The sequence below is a fragment of the Tetrao urogallus genome (assembly GCF_951394365.1).
Source record: "Tetrao urogallus genome assembly, chromosome: 6".
Taxonomy (NCBI): Eukaryota; Metazoa; Chordata; class Aves; order Galliformes; family Phasianidae; genus Tetrao; species Tetrao urogallus.
The window spans coordinates 53,554,619-53,579,199 of NC_136819.1; the positions used below are offsets into that span (position 1 = coordinate 53,554,619).

General features: G+C 42.3%; 1 protein-coding gene across 2 annotated transcripts in view; it reads left to right on the forward strand.

The window, feature by feature from the left end:
• Nucleotides 1–18,046: 18,046 nt before the first annotated feature.
• PPP2R5E (protein phosphatase 2 regulatory subunit B'epsilon) overlaps nucleotides 18,047–24,581 on the forward strand; it is a gene marked incomplete at both ends in the record, with an annotated part of 67,199 nt that continues 60,664 nt past the window's right edge. For both annotated transcript variants that reach the window (XM_079537269.1, XM_079537270.1), the window contains one exon: nucleotides 18,047–18,203. In XM_079537269.1, coding sequence (XP_079393395.1) covers nucleotides 18,047–18,203 — 157 coding nt within the window. The remainder of the gene's footprint in view (nucleotides 18,204–24,581) is intronic.

Here is a 24,581-nt window from a genome sequence, read left to right on the forward strand (position 1 = left end):
AGCTAAGATGAAGTGTAGCTGGTTTGGGGTACTGACAGAAAGCTCTGAAATCAACCTGGAATGACTAAACTGTGATTAACAGATAACAGCTTTCACAATAGCCACTGATCACGTTACTGAGCTTGATTACTATTTATGTACTAATACTCTTGAACGGCTTTGGGGCATTTATTTTATTTTGTTCTATCTTTTGTTAGCCAAAATAAGTAAAATATCTGCTGCAGTGAGCATTCTTGAGCTTCTAAGCTGTGGACGTTTGGGTCCAACTGGTCCAACCCCTGCTCCTGCAGAGACCCAGAGGAGGCAGGCCAGGCCCACGTCTGGGAGGAGACTCCAGAACCTCTCTGGGCAGCATGTGTCAGTGCTCCAACACCTGCACAGAGGAAAATGTTCTTCTTTTGTTGCGATGGAAGCTCTACTTTTAGAGCTGAGATTCTGAAGCAGGCAAATGGAAAGTTCTAGCACCTACCAAATGGTACACCTGATAGCATTTGGCATGTCTGATGGTTCCTGTCAATGTGTGGAGGCTTCAGGAAGATAAGCTCATAAAGTGTGGAAGGACTGCAACAATCTCTGGTCCATCAGAGTCCTATCTGTCTGTAAGGCAGTAAATTTGAATATACGCTGGTAGACTCAGGATGGCAGACTGCTGAGAGCTGCTCATTTACTACAGCATCACTGATAAATTCAGTTTTCTTAGAATTTTCTTAGAATTAATTAACTGAAAACAATCAGGAGAACTGATTTTTTAATTCTTTGGATAGGAATACTAACTTTCATGGCCCCTTTCTACTCCCTCTTCTTTCTCCCTATTGAAAAACGTAGTCTTTAATTCAGTTTAATAATTCTATTAAAGGCATCATGCCCTCTGTATTGCCATACATTATCAGCTTTCCTTAATTTGAGATACTAACTTTGAACTTCAAATTCAAACGCTTAAAAGGCGAAACCAGCTCCTTTAAAATGCAACTGCTAGCCTGAGCTTTCCAAGTTTGGCTCTGAAACGAAACATGAGCTGTGAGCAGCACTGGATTGTTTCAGAGCTGTGTGGATGTGGTCCATGCTCCAGGTGCAGTTCTGTGAGTGGAAAGTCACACTGGATTAAGGTCTTCATCTTAATTCTTGAGTATTTTTTGTAATAAAAGTTCAGACGAGCTCCTCTGAACAAAGGAGGGAGCCCAGGGAGCAAGCAGCTTTTGCAGCTAGTTCCCTGCTCACTTGGCTGCCCTGATAAATAGAGTGTCAAGAAAGTGTTATGAATTGTAGATGGACATTAGAAGGGTTTGGCAAGTACCAAATGAGCACCTTGTGTAAAAAGAGTGGAGCAATTATCAAAGCAATTCCTGAGGATATGCCAAGCAAAGATGCCATAAGATTCCCAGTAAAGAATCCCCACATGTACAACAGTGTTGTCCCTAAGCAAGAAACCTCTTGGTTTCACCTTCCAAAGCAGAACCGGGTGCTCCATCCTGCTGCAGGAGGGGAAAGAAGACACACCATTACTATGGCAGTTACTGTTAAGACATCGTTACTGCCTCCTGCTGAAGTTCACTGCCATCCTGGGAGAGAGTCAGCACTCACAGGGTTAGATAAAGAACCAAAGGAAAGGCAGTGTCCTAAGTTTGGCTTTCAGAAAATGTCTGGCTGTACTCTCAGTGTATTTTCCATTTGTTTAACATGGATGTTTCATTTTTCTTATGCATTTTCAGGCAAAGCCTGCAAAGCTGCAGCAGGCCTCGTGCACCCTGACGCATGGAAATGAAGGAAAACTTGTAAAGGAAGGCATACAGGAAAGTTTTTTCCTTCTCAGAAGGCTTGATGAATGGTGCATAAATATGAGTAAGGTTTTTAAATTGCGTTTATAACCAGGATGAGAGCAGCAGGAACTGAGATGTATTTAAATACATGCTTATGTATTTCATACTATAATTAAAAGGTGTTAAAGAACAACAAAGTTACGAGAGAAAATGATACAGAGAAAGAAAGGAAATAAGCAATTCATGGGAACAAAAGAACTAGAGGATGAGAGAAACTCGCCCGCTAAATTATGGATCATGCACTGCAGACATTGAGCGGTTTGCTTTTTCAGCCTGAAACGTGTGTTTGAGTATGGCGTTTTTCCCATTTCCTCCTAAGTTCCAAGGATATAATACTGGTTAAGCTAAAAAAAAACCAACAGAGAAATGGGTGATAGTTCCAGAGGGGAGGTATCATTCACTTACTGGGAAGGGCTGAGAATTCTGCTTGCAGCTCTTCAACTATTGGCCCTAGTTCCTCTCTGTTTATATTTTGAATTAGCAAGTCACATACTGAACTATGCCAAGTGACAGAAGGGGAAATTTCTGTGCGTGGAGCACAGTCATGCTCCCACAGGGAATTGGCTTCCTTGGCATATCAGTGTTTTCAGGCACTGGTGACCCTGAGTGAGAAATAGAAAGAAGAACGATGAGCCAGATTTTGAGACAGGCACGCACGATTAAACACATTTAAATCTGCCTTATTTACACTCGTAAGGAGCTGTTTGTATGTCTCTCCTGACAACTCTGAGCCTACTGTAACCTTCTTTAATAGCCACATGGGTTGCTATCCTCTTGGGCTTGATTAGCTTGACCTTGCTTTCATCCTTTGTAGCAGCAGCGTAGCCTGACCGGCTGGAACAGATTTCAGCATAGTGTAAAGCATGCACAGCACTTGGAAATTAAATGGGGAAAGAAAAGAGACAGATGTAGGTGATATATAGGTTGTAGGATCTGTGTATGAACAAGGAGTAAAAGGCGGAGAGGTTGTGTGTGTTTATTATGGGTTTCTCACAGCATGTGTTTGAAGCTCTGGTTACGATGAGCACATTCATACAAAGTTTCTCTCCCACTTAAAATTTGTAAGGCTGCACTATATGGCCTTTCCTCCTCAATGTAACAAATATCAGTAGAAATCAAATCTATTGGCTTGGGTCACAATTGAATACAAGTTTCTGTGTAAGGAACAACAGATTTTGATGCCTCATGTGACCACTGATAACATTCATGATATATTCACCCGAGCACACTTGTGCATAAACCATAATTTTTTGAAAAAGCAGAAGAGTTGATCAACCTTTATAGTCCTTATGATTGTTCTGCTGTCCAGATGCCCAGGTAGCAAGGGATGTCTACAAACATAAGGATGTATCTTAGTATTGCAGACAAGATGGTTCAGGGATGATTGGAAAAACTCGATGAAGTTGAAATATGACTGTTTCATAAAAAAAAAAAGTGAAGACTGACAGAAAAAAGTAGATAAAACTTTGTGGTTCTTAGTTTATTAAAAAGCACCTGCATGAGGATCAGTACCAGCAGTCCTAAAATATTTCTTTTAGATTTTTAATCTAAAAGAACTGGAATCATAGAATCACAGAATCATAGAATGGCCCGGGTTACAAAGGACCACAATGACCATCTAGTCCCAACCCCCTGCTGTGTGCAGGTCACCAACCAGCTGCCCAGCACCACATCCAGCCTGGCCTTGAATGCCTGCAGGGATGGGGCATCCACAGCCTCCTTGGGCAAGCTGTTCCAGTGCCTCACAACCCTCTGTGTGAAAAACTTCCTCATATCCAACCTAAACATCCCCTGCCTCAGTTTAAGACCATTCCCCCTTGTCCTATCACTGTCCACCCTCGTAAACAACCGTTCCCCCTCCTGTGTATATGCTCCCTTCAAGTACTGGAATATTGCAGTTAACAAAATATACGAAATTCCTGGCAGAGTTCAATGAATGCAAATAGTTCATCTGATCTTAGTACACATTTTTCATGTGTGTTAGGTAAAGCAAATGGAATCTCTGCTATATGTACTGGAAAATGTTGATAGGTTGCTTTTTTTGGTTATATTGATTTTTCTGAGCAGAACTTTTTATAAAAGAAAGCAAAACAAAAAGCCAACAGATCCTCTCTAGAAACTCTTTGGCTGTGTACACCAGTCAATGACACTTAGCCCTATTAATGTGAATATGGATATAACCACCCAGGGAACCTCTCTTTAAGGAAGCATTGCAAGACTGGCTGAAGACTGTCTCAGCTTAAACCAGTTAGATCTTGTGATCAACAGAAAAACTGCTCCAAGAGGATGTTACCATTACTGGGAGTTAAAGCAGAATGCCATCGCCATGACCAGACCTCTGGTGAGAAACCTTTCAAATCTCTGGTTTCACTGTTCTCCAGGGTCACTCAGAAGTGATCCCATGTTGAGCTGAAGGTCAAGCTGGCTAAGCATGAAGTGACACAATGCAAATAATATGGTACACACACACAAAAAAAACCCCCAAAACATTTTAAACACAATGAAAATAGTCTGTTTAAAAAGAAACCCACCAAAAAAAAATACCACATGAATGGTAAAGGAAATTGAAAGTGCAAATAACTGATTTAGGAAATAAAGAAGACTTGATGGGTTTTGGGTTCTGGCCAGTCTCCTGTTCTGTTTCTGTGTTGGTATGATGAAAAAATATCCTGCAAATGCCATGAATCAGACAGGGTCTTGGTGATGTAAGTCTACAAGGGTAGCTAGTATGTTAGCTTGCACTCAACTATTTTGGTAGACAGTATATTTGGAGGAGAAGTATAAGGACTTCCTTAATTCTCCAGAGTTAAGCCTGACATAAACATACCTAAACAAATGGCATAATTTTAGGGCCTCTGGACACTACATAACAGCTGTGTAGCTCACTGAAAATCTTCCATGCAAAAAAATAATTAGTTCGTAAGGGCCAAAAGAACGCAAAAAAATAATTAGTTTGTAAGGTCTTCCTGAAGCTTTTTTTTTTTTTTTTCCATTAGATCCTTAATTCAGTCACTGGATATTGGGAACAAGTAGCTGACTGCAAGCCTGCCATTCAGTGGAGAAAAATTTTCAGCAGGCAAAGATGAAGACCATTCCTAAACTGCACTGTGACTGCTGTAAAACTTACACAGCAACTGCTTGCCTTGATCTGCAGCCAAAGTAGCTCCAGAGATGATTTTTTGAGGAAAAGAATGAGACAGGAATGAGCTCCTGAACTCATCACCTTCATGCATGCAGAGTAAAGTCTCAAGCTGGCATTGCTGCTAATTCACCCAGGCACCAGAGCACCCTTGATTCCTGGATGGGGGTAAGAACAGATAACATCAGTTTAGCACTGCTGCTGCAAAATCAGGCTAAGCCATACGCCTGTGGCATCTGTCTGCTGAGCGTTAGGTAAGGGAGTGAAAATGTACAATATTTCCCACAGATTCTGACAGTATCCTGAACAGGGACTGGCTCCGAGCATTAAGGTGAAATCCAGTCATTCTAAGAATATCCTATATCTCCAAAAAACACTTTTCTCTGGGGGAAAAAAAAAAAAACAACATTAAAGGTTCTGACAGATGTATAGCACAAAGAACCTTTAGGTTTGATGATCAAGGACATACATGTGGAAGCCATTATAGTCATCCTGCAGCTCTGGATGGTTCAGAAATACCAAGTATGTTCCCCTGTACATCCATTCTGAAAAGCAAGCGGATCTGAGCTGCAAAGAGTCAGCATGTGGGACTGATGCGGGCTCCACAGATCTGTGCCTAGATCCGTGTTCCAAACTGCAAGAATTATACTGGGTTTGGATTCCAGAAATAAGACTCTTGCAAGGGAAACGTGAGCCATTCTATTCAGCACAGTTTGTAAAAGTAGCAGCCATCTGTTGGGCTTTAGAGAAGGCTGAGAAACACAGGATGTTTACTTTTATTGAGATGTGCAGTGGATGTGCCTCACATGAGCAGACGTGTCACAATACTAATAGGACAACTGGGACATGAAGCTCCAGAGAAAAATGCGTTAAATATAGCATTTGTGTAAATTGGACTGAAAGCCTTAAAAATATACCTGCGTGCACCTAAATACACAATCACTTAAGTAAACAGTCGCAGAAAACAGCTCGGACAAAAACTTGAAACAAATGCAGTGCTGACTTGGAGACAAAATTGACTGTTTTCCTGGGTGCTTTATGGAAATCATTCCAAAAGAAAGGATTAAGGAAAGGTAAGATAAGGAAGGGTCCAGTTTCTACATGGTAAAATTTTGAGGTTCATTTAGTTGAACACCCTGAAATGGAACCTGGTGTTACTAACAGTACTGAAATGTTGGCACATGCAGTGTGAGCCTGGGACCTCGTAGATGAGAGAGAGGTGTTCCGTACCACTGACAGAGCACCATGTAGGACATCTGAGAGGGGACCAGGCCAAGGCCTTGAGCTACAGGAAAATGTGATTTACAGTACAAATAACTTCATGCTACTATAAATTTTAACCACCAAAGGGGAAAAATTCCCACGAGAATTCAGAGATGCAATCAGACTTCTGTAAAGGGAGGAAGTTTTTCACCCAGAGGGCGGTGAAGCACTGAAACAGGTTGCCCAAGGAGGCTGTGGATGCCCCATCCCTGCAGGCATTCAAGGCCAGGCTGGATGTGGCTCTGGGCAGCCTGGTCTGCTGGTTGGTGATCTGCATATAGCAGGGGTTGGAACTGGATGAGCATTGTGGTCCTTTTCAACCCAGGCCGTTCTGTGATTATGATTAAATGCTAACAGCAAGAAGGCAACAAGGAACCAAAGATGCAGATGGAGATGCTGGCAAACAGCATTAGCAACAGCTACTGTTGGTTTTGGCAAGAAAGAAAAAAGTGAAGTATTGCAAATCAAATAAAATTATACATGTATCAGCAATAGATGTTTTATATACAAGATGGAGTAAAGTTTTTTTTTTTCTTCTGTATTTTCCAGGATCTGGCTTATGTAGACAGTGTTTGAGGTCTTGAATGAAGTTGCAGTGAGTTTTCACAAAAGGAACCTAAGATGATAATATGAATTTGATCTAGGTATGAATCAGTATAAGGAAAAAAAACACACTGTAGAATTTCAGTGGGACAGACATTGCTGTCCTTGCAGCGTCTGTCTAACAGTCGTGCTATGAGATGAGGGTAAATTTTCAAGAACCAGGCTTACAGAGCTATCAGAGCTAAACAAAGTGAGAACTGGAATTATTGTAGAAAAAAAATTGCAGGGAAGAGTGTACTGAAGGGCTCTTTGTACTGACGAGCTATTTGTGTACTAAAAGCTCTCAGCATTAGTTTCATTGTCTCAACATACTTTTGATATTGAATGGACTTAAATAAATGAAGTACAGATGTCCACCTACAGAAATTGCAGTTATGAGGTAAGACTGCTTAGAGGCAGGAACTCACCTGAAAAGATGCATACTAAAACCAAACATGACTCAGAAGTGCACAACTGCATTAAATATTTAGTTATTCAAGACAAGTCTATGTAATCTGACTATTGTTTATCTGTATTGGAGCTGATATAGCTCAAGTGGGAGCCACCATTTCTTCAAATGTACTAAATATAGCTGAAAATGAATTTTCCAGAGGTGTTTTGTGGTGCCTTTGCAAATGATGTTTTTAATTCCTCCTTGCATTCTCTTAAAATAAACCTCAATGCTATTTTTGATCTATTCTCATTCAAGTCTTGGTGATACCTTCTTGCTATAAATCCTTTTGGAAACCCCGACACTGAAGAATGTTGAAAACTGTAAGAAAGGGGTTGAATAACATATCAATGTAGCCACTTAATAATTTAAAATGCCAAATCTTATCCTAACATGTCACAGATTTTACATTGGTTCCAATTCCTCTGTATTTACTGAGTTACCTTATTCTGCATCTGGTGTCTGGAGTTCTCTACGTCAGAGATCTGTAAAGCTAATAGTGCTGCATTTTTATCTAGTGGCAAATAAGCCTGCAAACTCATTACTGTGTTGTATATGTAATGTATGTTGCAATTATGCTGTCCTGTCCATGCGCAAGGACAGTCTAATCTCCTTGGTGTCCTTCAGCACATTTTAATTTTTGAACTTGCTTATACCTTTTGCCTCTGTAACAGGATATGGAAGTTTGTAGTATTTCACCTTGCCAGATAATTTGAGATCAAATAATACAAAACTGTTCTGAAAAATAAATCACTCATCCTCCATCAACAATACTGACAGACCTCTGCCGAATTAAACCAGCATTTCTTCTTACAAGTTCAAGATTCCCAGTATATTAATCCCCTCCTTGTATGGCAATTGCAGCAGGCCATTTCTTTTCTTTGCCTTCTCTGTATTCTTTTTGCTGAATACAATCTCTCCCACATTACACACAGTTGAGAATAAGGATGTATGATGGATTGTACAATGATGTTCCCCATTTTCTTTCCCAGCCTTAACACTCCAGCCTCTTTTTGTCATCACATACAGCAGAGGCTTGAATACAAATCCTCTTCAGTGTTTTCAAAGAAATGAGTTATATCAACGTGCTCATTTAAAGTGAGAAATTCTCATTTTTTCAACTAAGTCTTTAAACTTCCAGCAGTTGCTGCAACACCATTTTTGTTCTTGTTCCGATTATCTATTTTTGTACTGTCTGCTTAGTCAGGATATTAAGCTGCTATTTGCTATTTTCTATTTAAATCTGATCAATTCCTGCGTTTTTCTAGGATTCATTGCTTTATGATTTCAGGTCTTGTTCCCATTCTCACCTGAAGACAATTCCTTTCTTTCTTGTCATTTATATGGCATCTGTAATTCTGGTGCAGATCTCTTCCTATTCACATAATTTTCTCAGTGGTAAAATTGCCCTATTTGCTTAACCTCGACAGTGGATTTGGACTATAGAAAATGTTCTTAAAACTTTCCTTTTTCCATCCTTCCTATTTCAGTATTCATAGATTCCTCTCCAGGTAATGCTTCTACTGCAGTATCTCCCAGCCAGGAAGTGGACATCAACACTGACTGGTTTGTGTCTGTACTGTAGTGCTTATGGCTCTCCCTTGCTTACAGTGGATGCAGAGGGGGACTACTTCCAGGGCAGGAAACAGGTGAAGAATAATTCTTTCTTGTATGGAAAAAAAAGGATTTTGCTTACCTGCCTGTTTTCTTCTCTTCTTCAGGCCAAGGGCCCTTTTTGAAGTAAGACCCTTTCACAGAATCACAGAATGGCCAGGGTTGGAAGGGACCTCAAGGCTCATGAGTCTCCAACCCCCCTGCCACAGGCAGGGCCACCAACCTCCACATTTCATACCAGACCAGGCTGCCCAGGGCCCCATCCAACCTGGCCTTGAACACCTCCAGGGTCGGGGCATCCACAACCTCTCTGGGCAGCTGTTCCAGCACCTCACCACTCTCATAGTAAAGAACTTAACTTTCCTTCACTGTAATCTCCAGTCTAAAATGTTGTTCCAGGTTGCTCCAGATCTTGATTTTCCATGTGGAGAAATCATACTTTATGGCCTATACTAACTGCAGTCTCTTAAGCTGTCTTTACCACATCCATCGCTCAGTGAACTAAGTTTATCCTCTGCCTCTGCTGCAGTTTATTTGTATTCTTCCTCCTGCCATGCCTTTGTCTATTATTTTTCTCAGAATTTAAGACTGGGAAACACACAGCTCCTTCCCAACCTCTTTACTTTGTTCTGCTCAGCATGAGGGCAGTCCTGCTGATGCAGCAGACTCCCAGGAGGATTTGTTTTTATATCTGTAACTAGCACTTAGCCATTTCTGTCGAAGTATCTTTGCTCCTAACATCTGCAAGAGTTCAAAAGCTCTGTGGAGAAGCCCTTGGCACCTATGCAGTTCTTTCCTCTCTCTAGCTTTGTATTGCAAGCTTTGGAACCCATTAGGACTTATATTTTAAATGTGTTTCAGTGGCGTAAGATCCCCCTCTGATGTTAAACATTCCCTAAAATGCTGAGTTGAGCTACAGAATATAAATGAACATCTTTTTTTTTTTTTTTCAAGTTTAGAGCGAGATGATCTTTCAGGTCCCTTCCATTTCTTGCCAATATATGATTGATTTGCAATTATTTAAAAACTTTAGAAGTATCTAATAGGTTAAAGCTGTGCTACAGCACAAAGAAGGCAGAGTTGAGAAAGATAGAACAGGAATACTTTCTTGCTCTCTTTTATAACAATTATTCTGTCTTGGCCTAGTCAGTCTTCAGTGCCTCTGTACTTTCTGAAAATCTCAAATGTATTATCAACTGTTTTTAGAACCATGGAGAAGCACCCAGCTTGAGAGTGAAACTGGTAGGAATCTTGCTGGAGATTTGGGAAGCACTATGAAAGCAGTTCACACACTCGAAATACTGTTGCACACCTTAACCACATATTTCTGTGTATCCATTTTGTTCCTCTTGGAGCGTGGTGATGTAGGAAGCTGGGCCAGACCAGAGGGTGCTCATCTTAATGGACGAATGGATGGCTTTAAACTAGGAAACAACTGAAATGAGGATTGATCAAAAATCAAAGAAACAGAATTAGAAATGGAAGGAGAGCTGTTTAAATTGTGATTCAGGCATACCCCAGCAGTACAGGGGACAACGAAGCACATGGGCTGTGCCCTATTTCCACGTGTGCTTTCAGCCCCCAGAGGCAGCCCCACAGGCAGTGCCCTCAGAACGCAGGGATTTCTGGAACCTCAAACCTCCAGAGGTTAGGGAGTGACAGCTGGAGACATCAGCGAGGAAGACACTGCGCTGCCAGAAGCAAGCAGAGTGAAACTGGCAGAGAAGGGAAGTTAACAAAAAGCTCGGAAAACTAAGCCTAAAGGAGTGCCTGGGGCTAGAAGGCAAGTAAAGAAGCTGGGGGAGGGGAAGGATTCAACAACAACAACAAAAAAGAACAAAAAAGGTAATTGGGAACTAAGTGAAAGCAGCTAGGCTTGTTATGCTAGGAGGAGGCAGCTAGCCAGCTGCAGAGGCGAGTGAGATCCCACTTATCTTACCATGTTGACTACAGAAACAGACTTCAAGTGACGCAGTGTCTATAAACAGAGAAGACTTAGTTCTCATTTGGGTAGTTGTGTCTGTGACCCTAAAATCCTTATCCCAAATCTGCATATCAGGATTCCAGCTCCTGAGGGTATATTCTTATTACTGAGATATGACCCTGATTATAAACATTGCCCAAAAATTGGTCGTACCATTTCCCCCCAAAATATGAAGCATAAGAAGCAGAAATCAACTGCAGCATAAACAGCTGAAATAATTTTTTTTTTGATCCAGACAAATTTGATTCAAAAGTAAAAAACTGTCAGATCGTACTGTTTCAATCAAATTGATGGAGCAGGACAGTTACTTTGATGCAGGATTCCACCTTGTTCACTTTTGTTAAAAGATGCATCAGAAAAGCCTTGTTCACACACTGATTTGCCTCTTCAAACAGCACTGCTGCTTCCTCCGTAACATTTTCTCTTTCTGGTCTTTCTTCCTGCTGGCCTGAATAATTAGTTCTCTGGGGAGATCACATCTTTTCTTGCTTACTAGGATTGGTACTGGGAATATCTGAACTAATCCCATAGGCCCACTGATAATGCTCCTTTTGACTTACAGGAGATCTTTATGGACTATTATATGACCCTTACTGTAGACAAATACATGCTGGGTGTGTTTCCTGAAACATTTACAAGCTCCAGTTAAATCCATTTATGTTTATTGCTCAGTAGAGCAGGTCTTCCACACTGTTATCTGTTTAGCAGTCCTGTTTGATAAGTTTCTATGTAAAGAGCAGACAGAACACCAACGTGGATGTGAGCTTGTATTCCTGCCCGAGTGGCCGTAACAGATGGTCTATAGTGGAACTTCAGTCACAAAAAATGTGAAGCGGAACAAATCTGAGTCACTGGTGCAAAATGTCTGTTTTGGAGGACTCCTGACTGCTGTTCTGACTGCTTGGGTGCCAAAAAGGACTGGTGAAGAGGTGGCCATGGAAATTCCTTCCTACGTGGTTTTAAAAACTGTAAGGCAGTTTTTAAAGAATGAGCTTATCTTATGCCTTTGACAGCAAGAGAAATACAGTGATTAAAAACTTTATTTCTTGTAGATCTTCAGAAAGGGGTGCAGATTTTGCATGCATGACTATTTTCAGACCCACACACTTGCATGTACAACTCCATTCCCTGTGAAACTTATCCGATGACATTTAATTTTTACTCCTGCAGATTGATATTTTATATATTTTATATATTTATACATATACGATATATACAAAATATCCATATGTGTGAAATATTTTAAGTTGTTAAAATTTATTTTCCTCCATCACTGCCCGGGGTTTGTGCAATCATTTTGAAGCTATACAAAACCTATACCGAAAAGAAAATAGGAGAAAGCCAAGTAACAGCTCCTCCTAAATATTAGCATTTTTACATTTGTATCTTATGCTGTGATGCTAAATCTCTTCACAGATGGAAATCTTCCAGACTGAAACAGAAAAAAGATGACAACCTGGAAGAAGATGGGAAAACAACTCTGTAAACTCTGCTGGCCATGTGTTAAAGAAGAGGTAAGATCCTTCTTTGTTCACCAAAAACCTTGCATTTTTCTTTAATTATTACCATACAAGTATCACTTGATATAAAACACATGATTAAAGTGCTTTACACAGTCAGAACGGATGAACAGATGAAGGAGTTTTCAGAGAAACCAAACTATCCAAATGCATTCTTTACCCCATCGTGCAGTTATAGTGAAGAACTGATTCTACAGCTATTTCACAATGACAGATTGAAAAGTAAAAACCTGCAGGCAAGACAGCAAACTGGGATAGTGGCCTTCAGTTTTATCCCTTCTACAGCAGAGACTTCAATAAATAGCCATATCAGGCACTCCAGTTTTAGATTTTTAACATTGACGGATTTAATTTAGTAATGGGAAGACTTAAGCACAACCATTTAAAATGACATGCTCAACTTCATCTAAGAAGCCTGTCCAGCCATCACTCTCTGCAGAACTTCCCTTTTACAGTTTGACATCAGTAACCTTATGAGCTGCCCAATGCACTGTTTAGTCCAGAAGGAAACGAGTGCAGGGGGCAGTGAATAAATCAGAGTACTTCAGAATTAGGCTGATAAACAAAAGTAACAGAATTAAGTACAAGTAAGAAAGCAAACTATGTGCATCTGCAGGTTTGGTTCCTCATTTATCAGAGCAATGGGAAGTTACCATTTTTGCAAAAATTTATCTAACACTGATGTAGACAACAAACTGACTTAAATTATTTGTTACAGAGTATGTTTTGCATTTAGATTATGTTAGCTAAGTTGCTGTAAGTGAACTTAAAGTTTTAATTGTGTATAAATAATTCTGTAACCATAACACAGTTCTAACCCAGGAATGCAGTTGACTTACAAAAATGACAGGTTTTCCTATTTTCTAATTCTGTGGAATTTTGTTTTAAAAGATGTCTTGACTGCTTGATTGTCCATCTATCCAGCAATAAAAGAGAAGGGAAAGGATTAGGACAGTTGCAATAAATCATTCTTGAGTAGCATTACTGTCTACTTGAAGGAGAAATAACTGGTAGGTCAGGAGAAATGGATGATGGGGTAAAACAGGTCAGCAATACTGTCAATAGATCACTGTCTGAAAAGTCTTTGCATTGGTGTGTGTAAACTGGAATACAGTGTGTGATGGGCATGACATAGCAGATGCTGGTGGACTTGACTGTAGCACTGTGTCCAGTCTTGGGTGCTGTGGTTCAGAAATTGTGGATGGTTCTAAGAGAAAATGGGGGGAAATATGCATGCTCAGAGGACTGAAACTAGGGCTCATGAGGAAAGAAGAAGTGAAATCGTTTAGTCTGTAGATAGCAAAAATTAGGGGAGACATGGAAGAGGCACACTGAGAGATGCGAGGCAGAACCGCGTTTATTACAGCTATACCTCCATAACAGAAAGCCTTTATTTATTGAGTTCCTGCTTCTCCTTGGGGCCGCAGTGAGGGCTGGAACAGAGAACTCACCAGGCTGAAAGTCAGTGAGTCTGAAAGTGCTCTCCCAACAGCTCCAATCACTCTCATTTTCATCCACCTGAGTCCTAACTCCTCTGTTACACCAACACTGCTGCCCACCTCTGGGGAGTGGGCAAGAAGTGGGAATCCTTTGCAGGATTGGTCATTTTCAAGGTTTGGGCACTCAGTACCTGAACAAACAGGGGATGTAACTGCCTCAAACTGCCCTTCATGTGCATCAGAAGCCTTTGGCTACACCAACCCAGCACCGCAGCCTCTAGATTCCTTTTTCTTTTCCTACCAGAAATACAAACACCATAGAGAACAGCATTTTTAAACACAGCAGCCACATGAACACCACTGCTTGTGTTCTGATAGAAATCAGGCTTCCCAAGTAAACGAATTTAAACAGCACTCCGACAGTTCTTGATGCTCCCTGCACCCAGCCATCCTGCTGGCTGCCACATCTATAAATACACTTTAGGACAGGTGACAAAAAAGGGAGCCGGGGTGGCTGGAGAGCCCTGAGGGCGGGAATCTGTGTGGAGCGCTCAGAGCACGGCGGGCGCTGAGGGAGCGCCCCGGGAGCGTCCTTCCGAGCGTCCCTCTGGACACCGCGGTGGGGCCGTCCCGCCCGCAGCCCCGAGAAGGGTCTCCGAGCCCCGCACAGGGCCCAGTGCGGCGTTTTACCTCAGGATTAGAGGGTTTTACCTCGGGAATATGAGCTTTAACCTCGGGAATACGGGGGTTTCCCTCACGGATTTCAAGGTTTTTACCTCAGCCGATGTGCCTCGCTCCCGCCCGGCCCGCGGATGGGCGAGAAGGGCCGCCGGCCACAGCACCGCGAGCCGCCGCCGCCCTCTCCTCCTCCGGCCGCGCTCCCCTTCCTTTCCCGGCTGTCCCGGCGGCAGCGACGGGCGCCAATGAGGCGGCGCGTCCCGGCGGCGGCGCTCGGGTGGGCGGGAACGGAGGGCGGGGGGCGGTGGCAGCACGCTCGGTTGTGAGCGAGGGAGGGAGCGTGTGTGCGTGCGTGTGTGCGAGCGAGTGCCATGGCCGGAGCCCGCTGAGAGCGACAATAGGAGCGAGCCGGAGCGCGACCCCGACGCCCGCCGGGACCCCGTCGCTCACCTGAGGCAGCCGCCGGCGGAAGAGGCCTGCCCTCCCTTCGCGGGGCCGCCCGCACCGCGCCCGCCGCTCCCCCTCGCCTCGACTCGGCTCCCCCCGCGTTTCTCCCCCCCCCTTTGCCCCCCCTTCCCCTCCGCCGCCTCCTCGGGGCCCCTCCGCAGGGCTCCGCCGGGAATGTGAGTGAGGCAGCGGGCGTCGCAGGCAGGGGGCCGCGCCGAGTGCATGGGACTGAGCGCAGCCCGAGCAGCCGCCCGCTCCTGAAGCCGCCGCCAACGCCGCCCTGCGCCGGGGAGGCCGCCGACGCCGCCGAGGCCTACAGGCTGCTGCGCCGCCGCGGCGGGGACCGAGCCCGGCGCGTACCGCACTCCAGGCATCGGCCGCGCTCCGCCGAGCCCGGCTCAGGCCGCCGCCGCCGCCTCCCCCCCGTCTCCGGCTTCTCAACCGGGAGGGTCAAGGTAACTCCATCGCGGCGCGGGGAGGAGGAGGCCCGGGGGAAGAGGAGGGTGGCGGTGAGGGGGCTGCGGGAGGACGTGTTCCAGCTGCGGGGCTCCCGCCGGGAAATGACAGCCGATGGCAGCGGGCGGGAGGCAGCGGATGGCGGCGTGGCGGCCCGGGCCTCCCGGTGCGTTCCGTCGCTATTTTCACGTCCCCTCGCCTCGCCCCCCCCCCCCCGATCTGGGGTGCGTGGCTTCTCCTTCCTCCCGGCACTCCATCCTGCGAGAATACGGCTCCTCCTTGCGAGAAACGGCGCTTAAGCTCCACACGCATTAAATAATCTCAGGTTGTTGGTTTTTTTTTTTTTTTTTTTTTTTTTTTTCCTCCCCCCACCCCGCTGGAATCGCGTGTTTCGCCCTTACAGCACGTTCATCATCGAAAGGATGAAAAAAAAAAAAAAGGGATCGGTGTTTACCACGGGGTTGTCAGGCTGGATGCAGCCTTGTGGAATTAGAATGAGGCTTTAATAATTTATAACGCAGGTGAGGGAAACTGTTACTAAATTTACAGTGGAGAAATGCTGGTGAGGCTCAGCGCTGACACCATGATCCTGCAGCTGGGCCATCCGCTCCGCTCGCTGCTCGTTGTTATTAGCATTGTTATTATTTTGGTGATTTCATCTCGAGAGAGAGAGTGCAGGGATGGTTACACTTCAGCCACACACGTGACAGGCAGAAGAATCTTTTCGATGAGATGAAACAAGGCCATCGGCTCCGGCTTTTAGCTGTGTGTTTCTGCTGCTATTTTCCATAATTTGGGTTTATGTAACAGGTAACTTTGTGCTTAGATATATTTTTGGCGGAGCTTTGGAACCTTAGAAGCGGGTGTCGGAGCGCAGGCCGTTCTATTTCAGTTTATCAGACTTCTTTATTTGTTAATCTCGGCTGGGGCCTGGATGCCCTGCTGATGGGGGCATTTCTTCCCCCCTGGATGGCTAACAAACCTTGTGTAAGGGATGGGATCGCATTGCTGACACTATATTATATTTGGAAAGTATAAGCTGGTGGTGGAGAGGACCTTAGGAAAAATGAAAAAGATGGTGTGAGGCTTTCTCGTGACAGCAGTGCCAGCTGCACAGCTCAGCATCTGGTGCTGCACATGCTGCCTTGGAGAAGCTGTGGAGTTTGTACTTCCATTTTTGAGAGATTTAGTGCACATATATATAATTTTGCATTGAACAGTTCTTATCTTTCTGAACTTGCTTACAGTTGCCTTAAATTGTACTTTCTATTTCTTGTAAAAGACGGATCTGAATAATAATGTCTGTTTCAATGGCTTTAATAATTTATGCAGCGTATGAGTAACCAAATATTTTAATAAAATAAGTACTTGAAAGCGTTCTCGATCGTGTGGAATCAACTTCTTTTAGCCTGCGAGTCACTGTGGTAATTGAAGTCAACAGACATTGAGGATGAGTAATGCTTTCCAAGGACATGTTCTAAGACCCTGATCCTGCAAGTGCTTATGCCGATGCTTAACTTTGCATGAGTGTGTGGCCCTACTGAAACTGGCAGAGTGCTCTGCCTAATAATGGCATTGCTAATATGAATAATAGAGGTGCACACGCTGGTGAAGTTAACTGTATGCAGAGCTGCTTGAAATACGTAGGCCGAAATTCCTCCTGTCTTGTTTTCCTGAAGTATTACTCATGTATTGCACCAAGATGCAATGTGTCTTTTTAACAGGCCAGACAGGCTGCTAAATACAATAGCTAGTTGGAGGAATTCACTCTTTAAAAGCTTCCTTTTGGTATTTCTCAGTAGTATGGAATTAGCTACAGCAGCATTACTAGGGCATGTTTTATAGGAAGAAGCAATGCTTATTTCTCAGACCAGCTGATAGAGTTGGGAAACAAACAAACTTCTGCTCACAGAAACCTTTTTTGGCTCTCTGCCTCTCTGCAAACCTTGTCTGGCTTGTGCCCTTAGAACTATTATGGCTACCATACTGCTATTATTGCTGAAATGCCAGAGCATGGAATAACTGTGTGCTAAGAGACTCAGTACAAAAACAGAAAGTCTGAAATGGAGAGTAAAGAGCAGTATGTGAAATTTTGTCAGTTTTGCTGAAATTGTGAAGTGTGGCACTACTTCTTGTGGTACTTTTTAGTGTTGCTATAAAGTCTTATATGTAAATATGGTAAATAAGTTGATTTTTTTTCTTCTGTGCACGTTGATGACTCTAAAGTAACAAAGATATTCATACCTTCTTGAGTTATCATATATATATACCATATACGTTCTTGAGATCATTTAGCTTGCATCATGCTTTCCAGCATGAGTTCTACGCTTCAATCCTTTGTCGAGTCTACAGGTGTATGAAGTTCTGTTGACATAATGATGTCATCATTAGGTCAGAATTTTTCCTGTTGTAGGGTTTTTGGTAAAAATGAGGCAGATAAAACAAGGGAGAGAGAAGAACAATTGCACCATTCCTATAATTTATTCCATAAGACCTGCATGTGTATTGGTGGGTTATCTCCCAGACGGTCTGTCTGGATAAGTTGTCAGGAGAACAGCGAAGGCAGAGCAAGGGGGTTGGAAAATGTCAGTTAATCTTTATCCATTTCATCAATTTTGGAACGTATTTGTAATACTTGTTTTCCTTCAGTAGGGATATGTCCTCAGCACCAACTACTCCTCCATCAGTGGATAAAGTAGACGGATTTTCTCGGAAGTCCGTCAGAAAAGCCAGACAGAAGAGGTCACAAAGCTCCTCCCAGTTTAGGTCTCAGGGCAAGCCTATTGAGTTAACTCCTCTGCCCCTGCTGAAAGGTAAGCTCAACAATGATTTTTAATTAAAATATCCAAGAAACCTAACAACCATAAGTCTAAACAGTTTTAATCTACGGTTGACTTCTAAACTCAAAGTGTTCTGTTGCCAGAAATTGCATGGAAATTTTGCCAGTAATGAGGAATGTTTCATGCCAGAAATGTATGTATTTAAGCTCTACAGAACATTTTATCTGTGACTTGAGGGTGTGGTAATTGTTTGCAATACTTCTGGAAGTTTTAAATGCTAATGTTAACCCGTATGATGACTTGAATTTTCAAGGCACCCACGCTGTATTTTAGTTTGTGAATGCTCAACAGGTAAACTGAGCAATAGTTATGGTGAGGCCAGGCTGCCTTGTGAGCATGGGGAAACTTGCATGCAGCTCTTGGCTTCTGCTGGATTTTGGAATTGAAAGGTGCCATGCACTGCAGCATCTCAAGAGGAAGATCAGGTCTTAGGCAAGACACAACTGTGAGGACAGCCTGCGAGGACATCCCTGCTCCAGTTGGGTTGCTGCAGGAAAATTTTAACTTCTAATTTGGGAAAGGAAATGATGATCCAGCTTACAGCTCTTAAAAGGCTGACAGTATCTCTCTAATATCTCGAATGTTTGCTCTAAATCCTGTTTGGCACTGAATTTCACTACAAATCCAGGGGCCAGCAGCTCCTCTCAGAATTACGTTTGGTATGGCGGAAGGAATCGCCTTCTAGAAACATTTCCTTTCACTGAATTCTTACTCAGTTTGGGGAATTTTTTTCATTGCCATTCTTCTTTTCTGTTACTTGGAATGGAGCTAAGCACGATTTGTGCTGATTATTCTGGAAAATAGAAAGATGAGTAGGTTTAATATTCGGCCTGTTCATTTTTGCTTTGTGGGCATGTAGATTTCCCAGATCTCTTCCTTTACCCATTTGATAAATTTGGTAATCAGTACTGAAATATGTGATGAATGTGTAATTGCACTTTGGTTTGGTTCGTAACCTTGGTTCTTCATAGGAACAGACAAGTTGCAAAAAAAAAAAATAATCAGATAGCTTATGTGTATCTCTTAAATTAAATTAAACCTGGATTGTAGGATTTGTTCTGCTGGAGTTGTCATTAAAATAGTTGAGACTTCTTTCTGTGGTGTGCGTGTGAGAATGTACAAATAAGAAACTTGCTCAAAAGAAAGGTGCAAAGGACCATCTAACCCCGCTGTGTTAAGCTGGCAAGGGCTGATTTGGAAGTAGAGGAGACTGGAAGAGCAGGGTGGGCCCGGAGTGCTTCCCCTACTCACCATTTTTCAGCCTCTCTGCCAGTGCTGTTGGATTTGGTGTTCTGGTTTGTAGTGAATTTTCTTCTATGAACTTTTCCAGTTGTTTGGTGAAAATAAGATAAAGAAGCAAACATTCATTTAAAGTCATTTAAAACCCCATTTTTTTGCAGTTCATTTTTGAGATGCAGGTAATTTCCCTTAAAAATACAACTTATTATATTTCAGTAAACAGAGTTTGTCCTTTGGCTTAAGTGGCTACATTACTGAAAACAGATTTAGATTTGTATTTGAATAAATGCTTAAATTATTTGGTTATATTGTATAGTCCTGTTCAGGGAACACTGTGTGTGTGTGTGTGCACAGACATAAGAAAAGGTTGGCTTTGGCTGAGGACACAGTCTTGTAGAAACACAGGTGTGTGCAGGTGCTTATTTTGATTGCTGTAGCTAGTCTTGTGGATTGAGATATAAAGCTGTAATAAGATAAAACAGATGGGGCACAGAGAGAGTTACTGAGATATTTATGATTAGTGTCATAATGAGTTACAGTGGTCCAGCTTCAAATTAAGAATCTGATCCTGTGAGTTGGTTTTCTCCCTTTGACTTAATGCAGAGTCCTATAGGCACAGGGCTCTGTACAGATCGTTTTGCAGGGTTTGGGCCTAAGGATGCATCTGAAACAGCAGTGATATTGGTACCTGCTGAAGGGACACCAACAGTTAAAAATTGTGCTACTATTTAGAGTTATTCTTGATCTACTTTGATTACTGTAACATTTAGGATTATTTAACCTGAAAGAAGTCATATTTCGTCTGCATTTTTCATGCTTTTCCTGGACAATTGTCTGAAGGTCCTGATCTTTAAACTTTTGGGCTTGCACTTACCCTCCAGCAAGGAACTAGTCCTATTACTTTATTCAGTAACCACATGATTTCCTACTTTATTCTTATTATTTTGATCTTTAAAGTAAAAAAAAAGATTTTTTTTTTAGCAAAATAGCTTTTCTTAAGACTGAATAATGAGATCAGCTTGGAGATCTCCAGTTGCTAACTATACTCCTTGTTTTGGGTAAGTTTCAAGTTCCATTAAACCTGTTTAAAAATATTTCGGTACAGGAAATTTTTAGAGGACAGACCTTGAATTTGACCTTAACCATTTTATATTTGTGGTGGAAGAGTTTTGCAGACTAAGCCACACGTGCTGTGCTCTTCTCTCCTGTTCCCCTCTTCTCTCCTGCTCCCCTCGAACTATATCTCATACTGATAGTTGCAGCCTATATTTTCTCTCAGAGAAGCACCTGCGTGGACTTCAGTATCTTCTTTCATTACAAGAATAAAGTATGCAGCAAACTAGATGAATGCTTTGTCCATTCTTTGCAAGTTTTTATACCGTGCCTGTCACCATGATGATTTGAGCACCTTCCAGTTGTGTATTAAGTGACGTGACTGCGCATCTGTCACATCTTATCTGCTCTCATTCCTTTCCCCAGGGGCAGAGTCATATACAGCGAAATGGCTTGTTTGGTAGTGTTTTAATGCAGTCTGTTCCTTTCTGTGGATGCATGTGCCTGTACTGCAAGAACAGATAAGTTGGAGCTGTTGTTTATTTGATAATAATAATGTTTCAGGAAACAGAAATAGACAGAATGTGTTTCAGTGTTACGTACAAGGCTGAATGATAACTTGCCATTTAGGAAATGTAGTGAGAAGGACTGGAGTTTTCAGTGGTGCTTATTCTACTTAAAGCATAAGGGAGTGAGGTTGTTACTGTGTGTTTTATTATTATTATTTTTTTAATTAACATAAGTGTGTGCATTGTTTAGCTCTTTGTGAACAAACATTTAATGTATTTATGAGATGCAGGAGCCTTTTGAGGCCCTGTTGGGCTGAATTAAGACTCTCATATGCCCCAAGCCAAAAAAAAAACTCCTCATGCAGTCAAGACTTTTGTGTCTTCTGTTCTTCTACAGTCAAGACTTTTTTTCTGATAATTTAACTGTTGTTATTTACTGCGCTCTGACTAAACAGGAGGTTTAGGTTGGATGTTAGGAGGAAGTTTTTCATACAGAGGGTGGTGAAGCACTGGAACAGGTTGCCCAAGGAGGCTGTGGATGCCCCATCCCTGCAGGCATTCAAGGCCAGGCTGGATGTGGCTCTGGGCAGCCTGGGCTGCTGGTTGGTGACCTGCATATAGCAGGGGGATGAAACTGGATGAGCATTGTGGTCCTTTGCAACCCAGGCCATTCTGTGATAATTTGGAGTTGTTTTATAATATGACTAATGTTGAATCTAATGTTTCAAAAGCAGTCTGTCCTCCTTTGTTTCAAGTGGAATGGTACAAGAATCACAAACAGGAGCTGTGGTACAGTTGGCCTGCGTTTTCTATATATATATGTACTCGTAAAAAGGTTTAAATCTCACATGCACTGAGGTTCCTGCATGCTCTTGTCTGATGTGTCCTGCCCTGTGTTACAGGGCTTTTCATTTTGTCTTAACTTTTAAAGAGGCTCTTCACAGAATCACAGAATGGCCAGGGTTGGAAGGGACCTCAAGGATGATGAATCTCCAACCCCCTGCCACATGCAGGGCCACCAACCTCCCCATTTAATACCAGCCCAGGCTGCCCAGGTCCCCATCCAACCTGGCCTTGAGCACGTCCAGGGTCGGGGCATCCACAACCTCTCTGGCAGCCTGTTCCAGCACCTCACCACTCTCATAGTAAAGAACTTCCCCCTGACATCCTACTTGAATCTTCCCTCCTTCAACTTAAAACCATTTCCCCTTGTCCTGCAGTTATCAACCCTTTCAAAGAGTTGATTCCTCTCTTGTCTGTAGGCTCCCTTTAGGTATTGAAAGGCTGCAATGAGGAAATGAGGCTGTTGGTATCAGCAGGAATGGCAGGTCCCTGAGGTAACTGGTTTGTGGCAGGCCTGGTGAAGGGACCTTATCTTGAAATGACAACATCCACCTGTGTGCCTTAGGCACACCCACACAGAGTTTGTTAACTGAGTTTGTGGCATGCCTCAAAGCACGCTTCCGCAGCGGAAGTGGTGGTGTGTGTTGTTTGTGCATTGGAAAGGGGTGGTACTTACCGCAGGTTCTTTCACTTTCATTTTCTGTAAATGTAGATTTTCTTAACTTACAAGTCTTTGGAGGAAGGCAGGTAGGAATACAACAGTATTACACGTTGTAATACTGAGCACGTGAAAACAGACCAATCTCATTATTACCTGTAAAAGCAGAGCAAGTCCATTCCTGTTTTTGGCAGTATCTGTCATGTTAGGGGGATGTCCAGAGTATGAAGACATGCATGCAGGAGACTGCAAAGATCATATGGCTTACAAATAAACGTTGAACAGAATTGGGCAGAAAACTAGCATGTGATTCACAGTATTCTTCTCATCCTCCTATTCTCATTAAAAATGCATAATAAGGTAAAGCAAACCATATCAAAGAAAGGCAGTTAAATATTTAAGTGATGTATCCCATTTTTATCATTTCAAGAGGCACCTCTTGTTTCCTGCCATTCTCCCACATTTTCCAGTATTCCAGTGCAGTGTAGTTACTTCCAGGTTTATTTTTATTGAAAACAGGCCTCAGCTCAAACTATAATTTTTATTTTAGGCAATTTTTCCTTCTTAAAAGAGGTGCTCAGAACAGAAGTTCTCTGTCAACAATACCAATTGCTTTGCTACCTCAATATTATGAAATTTATTGAGCTTCTTATGCATTTATCAGATAGTTTCCATGGCATTAAAGAATTGCTGTAGTGGCAACAAAAGAGTGCTGCATAGTCAGTAAGGGAAAATCTTTCACTTGCTGTTTGCTTTTGATCATTATATTATTTCCCTATAGGTGTGATTTTATTATAAGCTTTTCTTATGAATCCTATCTGTAGGCCAAATGCTAAAGTTCCTAAATAGTCAAAGATCCTTTCAACTCTGGAGGACTTTTGCCTAAGTGAAAACTGCAAGATGTGTCCCTTCCTTCTCAAATACATTTGATTAGAAAAAAAATCCTCTTTATCATGCGTTGAGAATATTTCAGTCTGAAGAAATGTACGTATGGGAAATGGTAGTTATTATCCGAGCTGTAGAGGAAGAAAGCTTGTATTTTCTGTTGAATTGCATGAGAGTTGGCTGCTTGTCATTTCTATGCTAGTATCCATTTATGAAATTTGGAATGCTTTACAAATATCAATTAACTATTAAGAAAATATCTAAAGTTAATACTTTCTCCTAATTTACAAACAAGAATAGAGGATCATAATGGCTGTGACTTGCAAAATCAAATTTTGCATTATTTCCATAAGTGGAAATAAATCCTCACTTGTTGTCTGAAAGAGACTTTGGAACATGGTCTATTCTGCACATAATGATGAATCAAACATCAGTCTTGGAGCTTCTGTGCAGAAGTTTGTACTTGTTCTGGCTGAAATAAGAGCAGACATAGCAGGCTCTGTCCCTGTAAGATTTGGGAAAAGGGCCACAGTTCCAAAAGGAAGTAGGGTTTATCCCTGCTTTTGGCCTTATGGTGTGTGGAGTTCCTGTCGTGCACAGTTAAACTCTTCACCTTTCCTTGTGCTCTTGGCAGTTCTTTTTTGGTGATGTATTTAATGTCCTCTTCAATTCTGTAAACGTCTGGTGGTTGTAGTGTAGAATAGTTTCTTCCAGTGATCTGAAACGTTTCTGGTTGTTCTAAAATCAATTTGGCAATTACATTCTGCTCTGTGGAAGTTTCTCTGTAAGCTCTTGTCTCTCGTGTCCAGAATGCAGTTCTATTCAACTACATTTACAGAAAACGTGTATCTGTGGAAACATTGCCTTGCAAGTTAGTCTTAGTAAAACACAACCTTTGTACACTGACAGTATAGTAGTGAGAGTGCAGTTGGTGAGTAATCCTGTTGGCTTAGCCTTCATATTCTAACAATCTCTGTTTCCATTCAGTTGTCTTTATGTATTTGTTCCTTGGTCTATTTAGATCAGAGGACTCTTCCTTTGGCCCATGTTTCCCTTGCCCAGACCTTCAGTGTAGTTCTCTTCCTTCCTGAATTTCTCACTCTGCTTGCAGAAACGTTAAGGAATGATTGTTCCCACTTCTTACTTTTTAGTTATCTTTAAAAC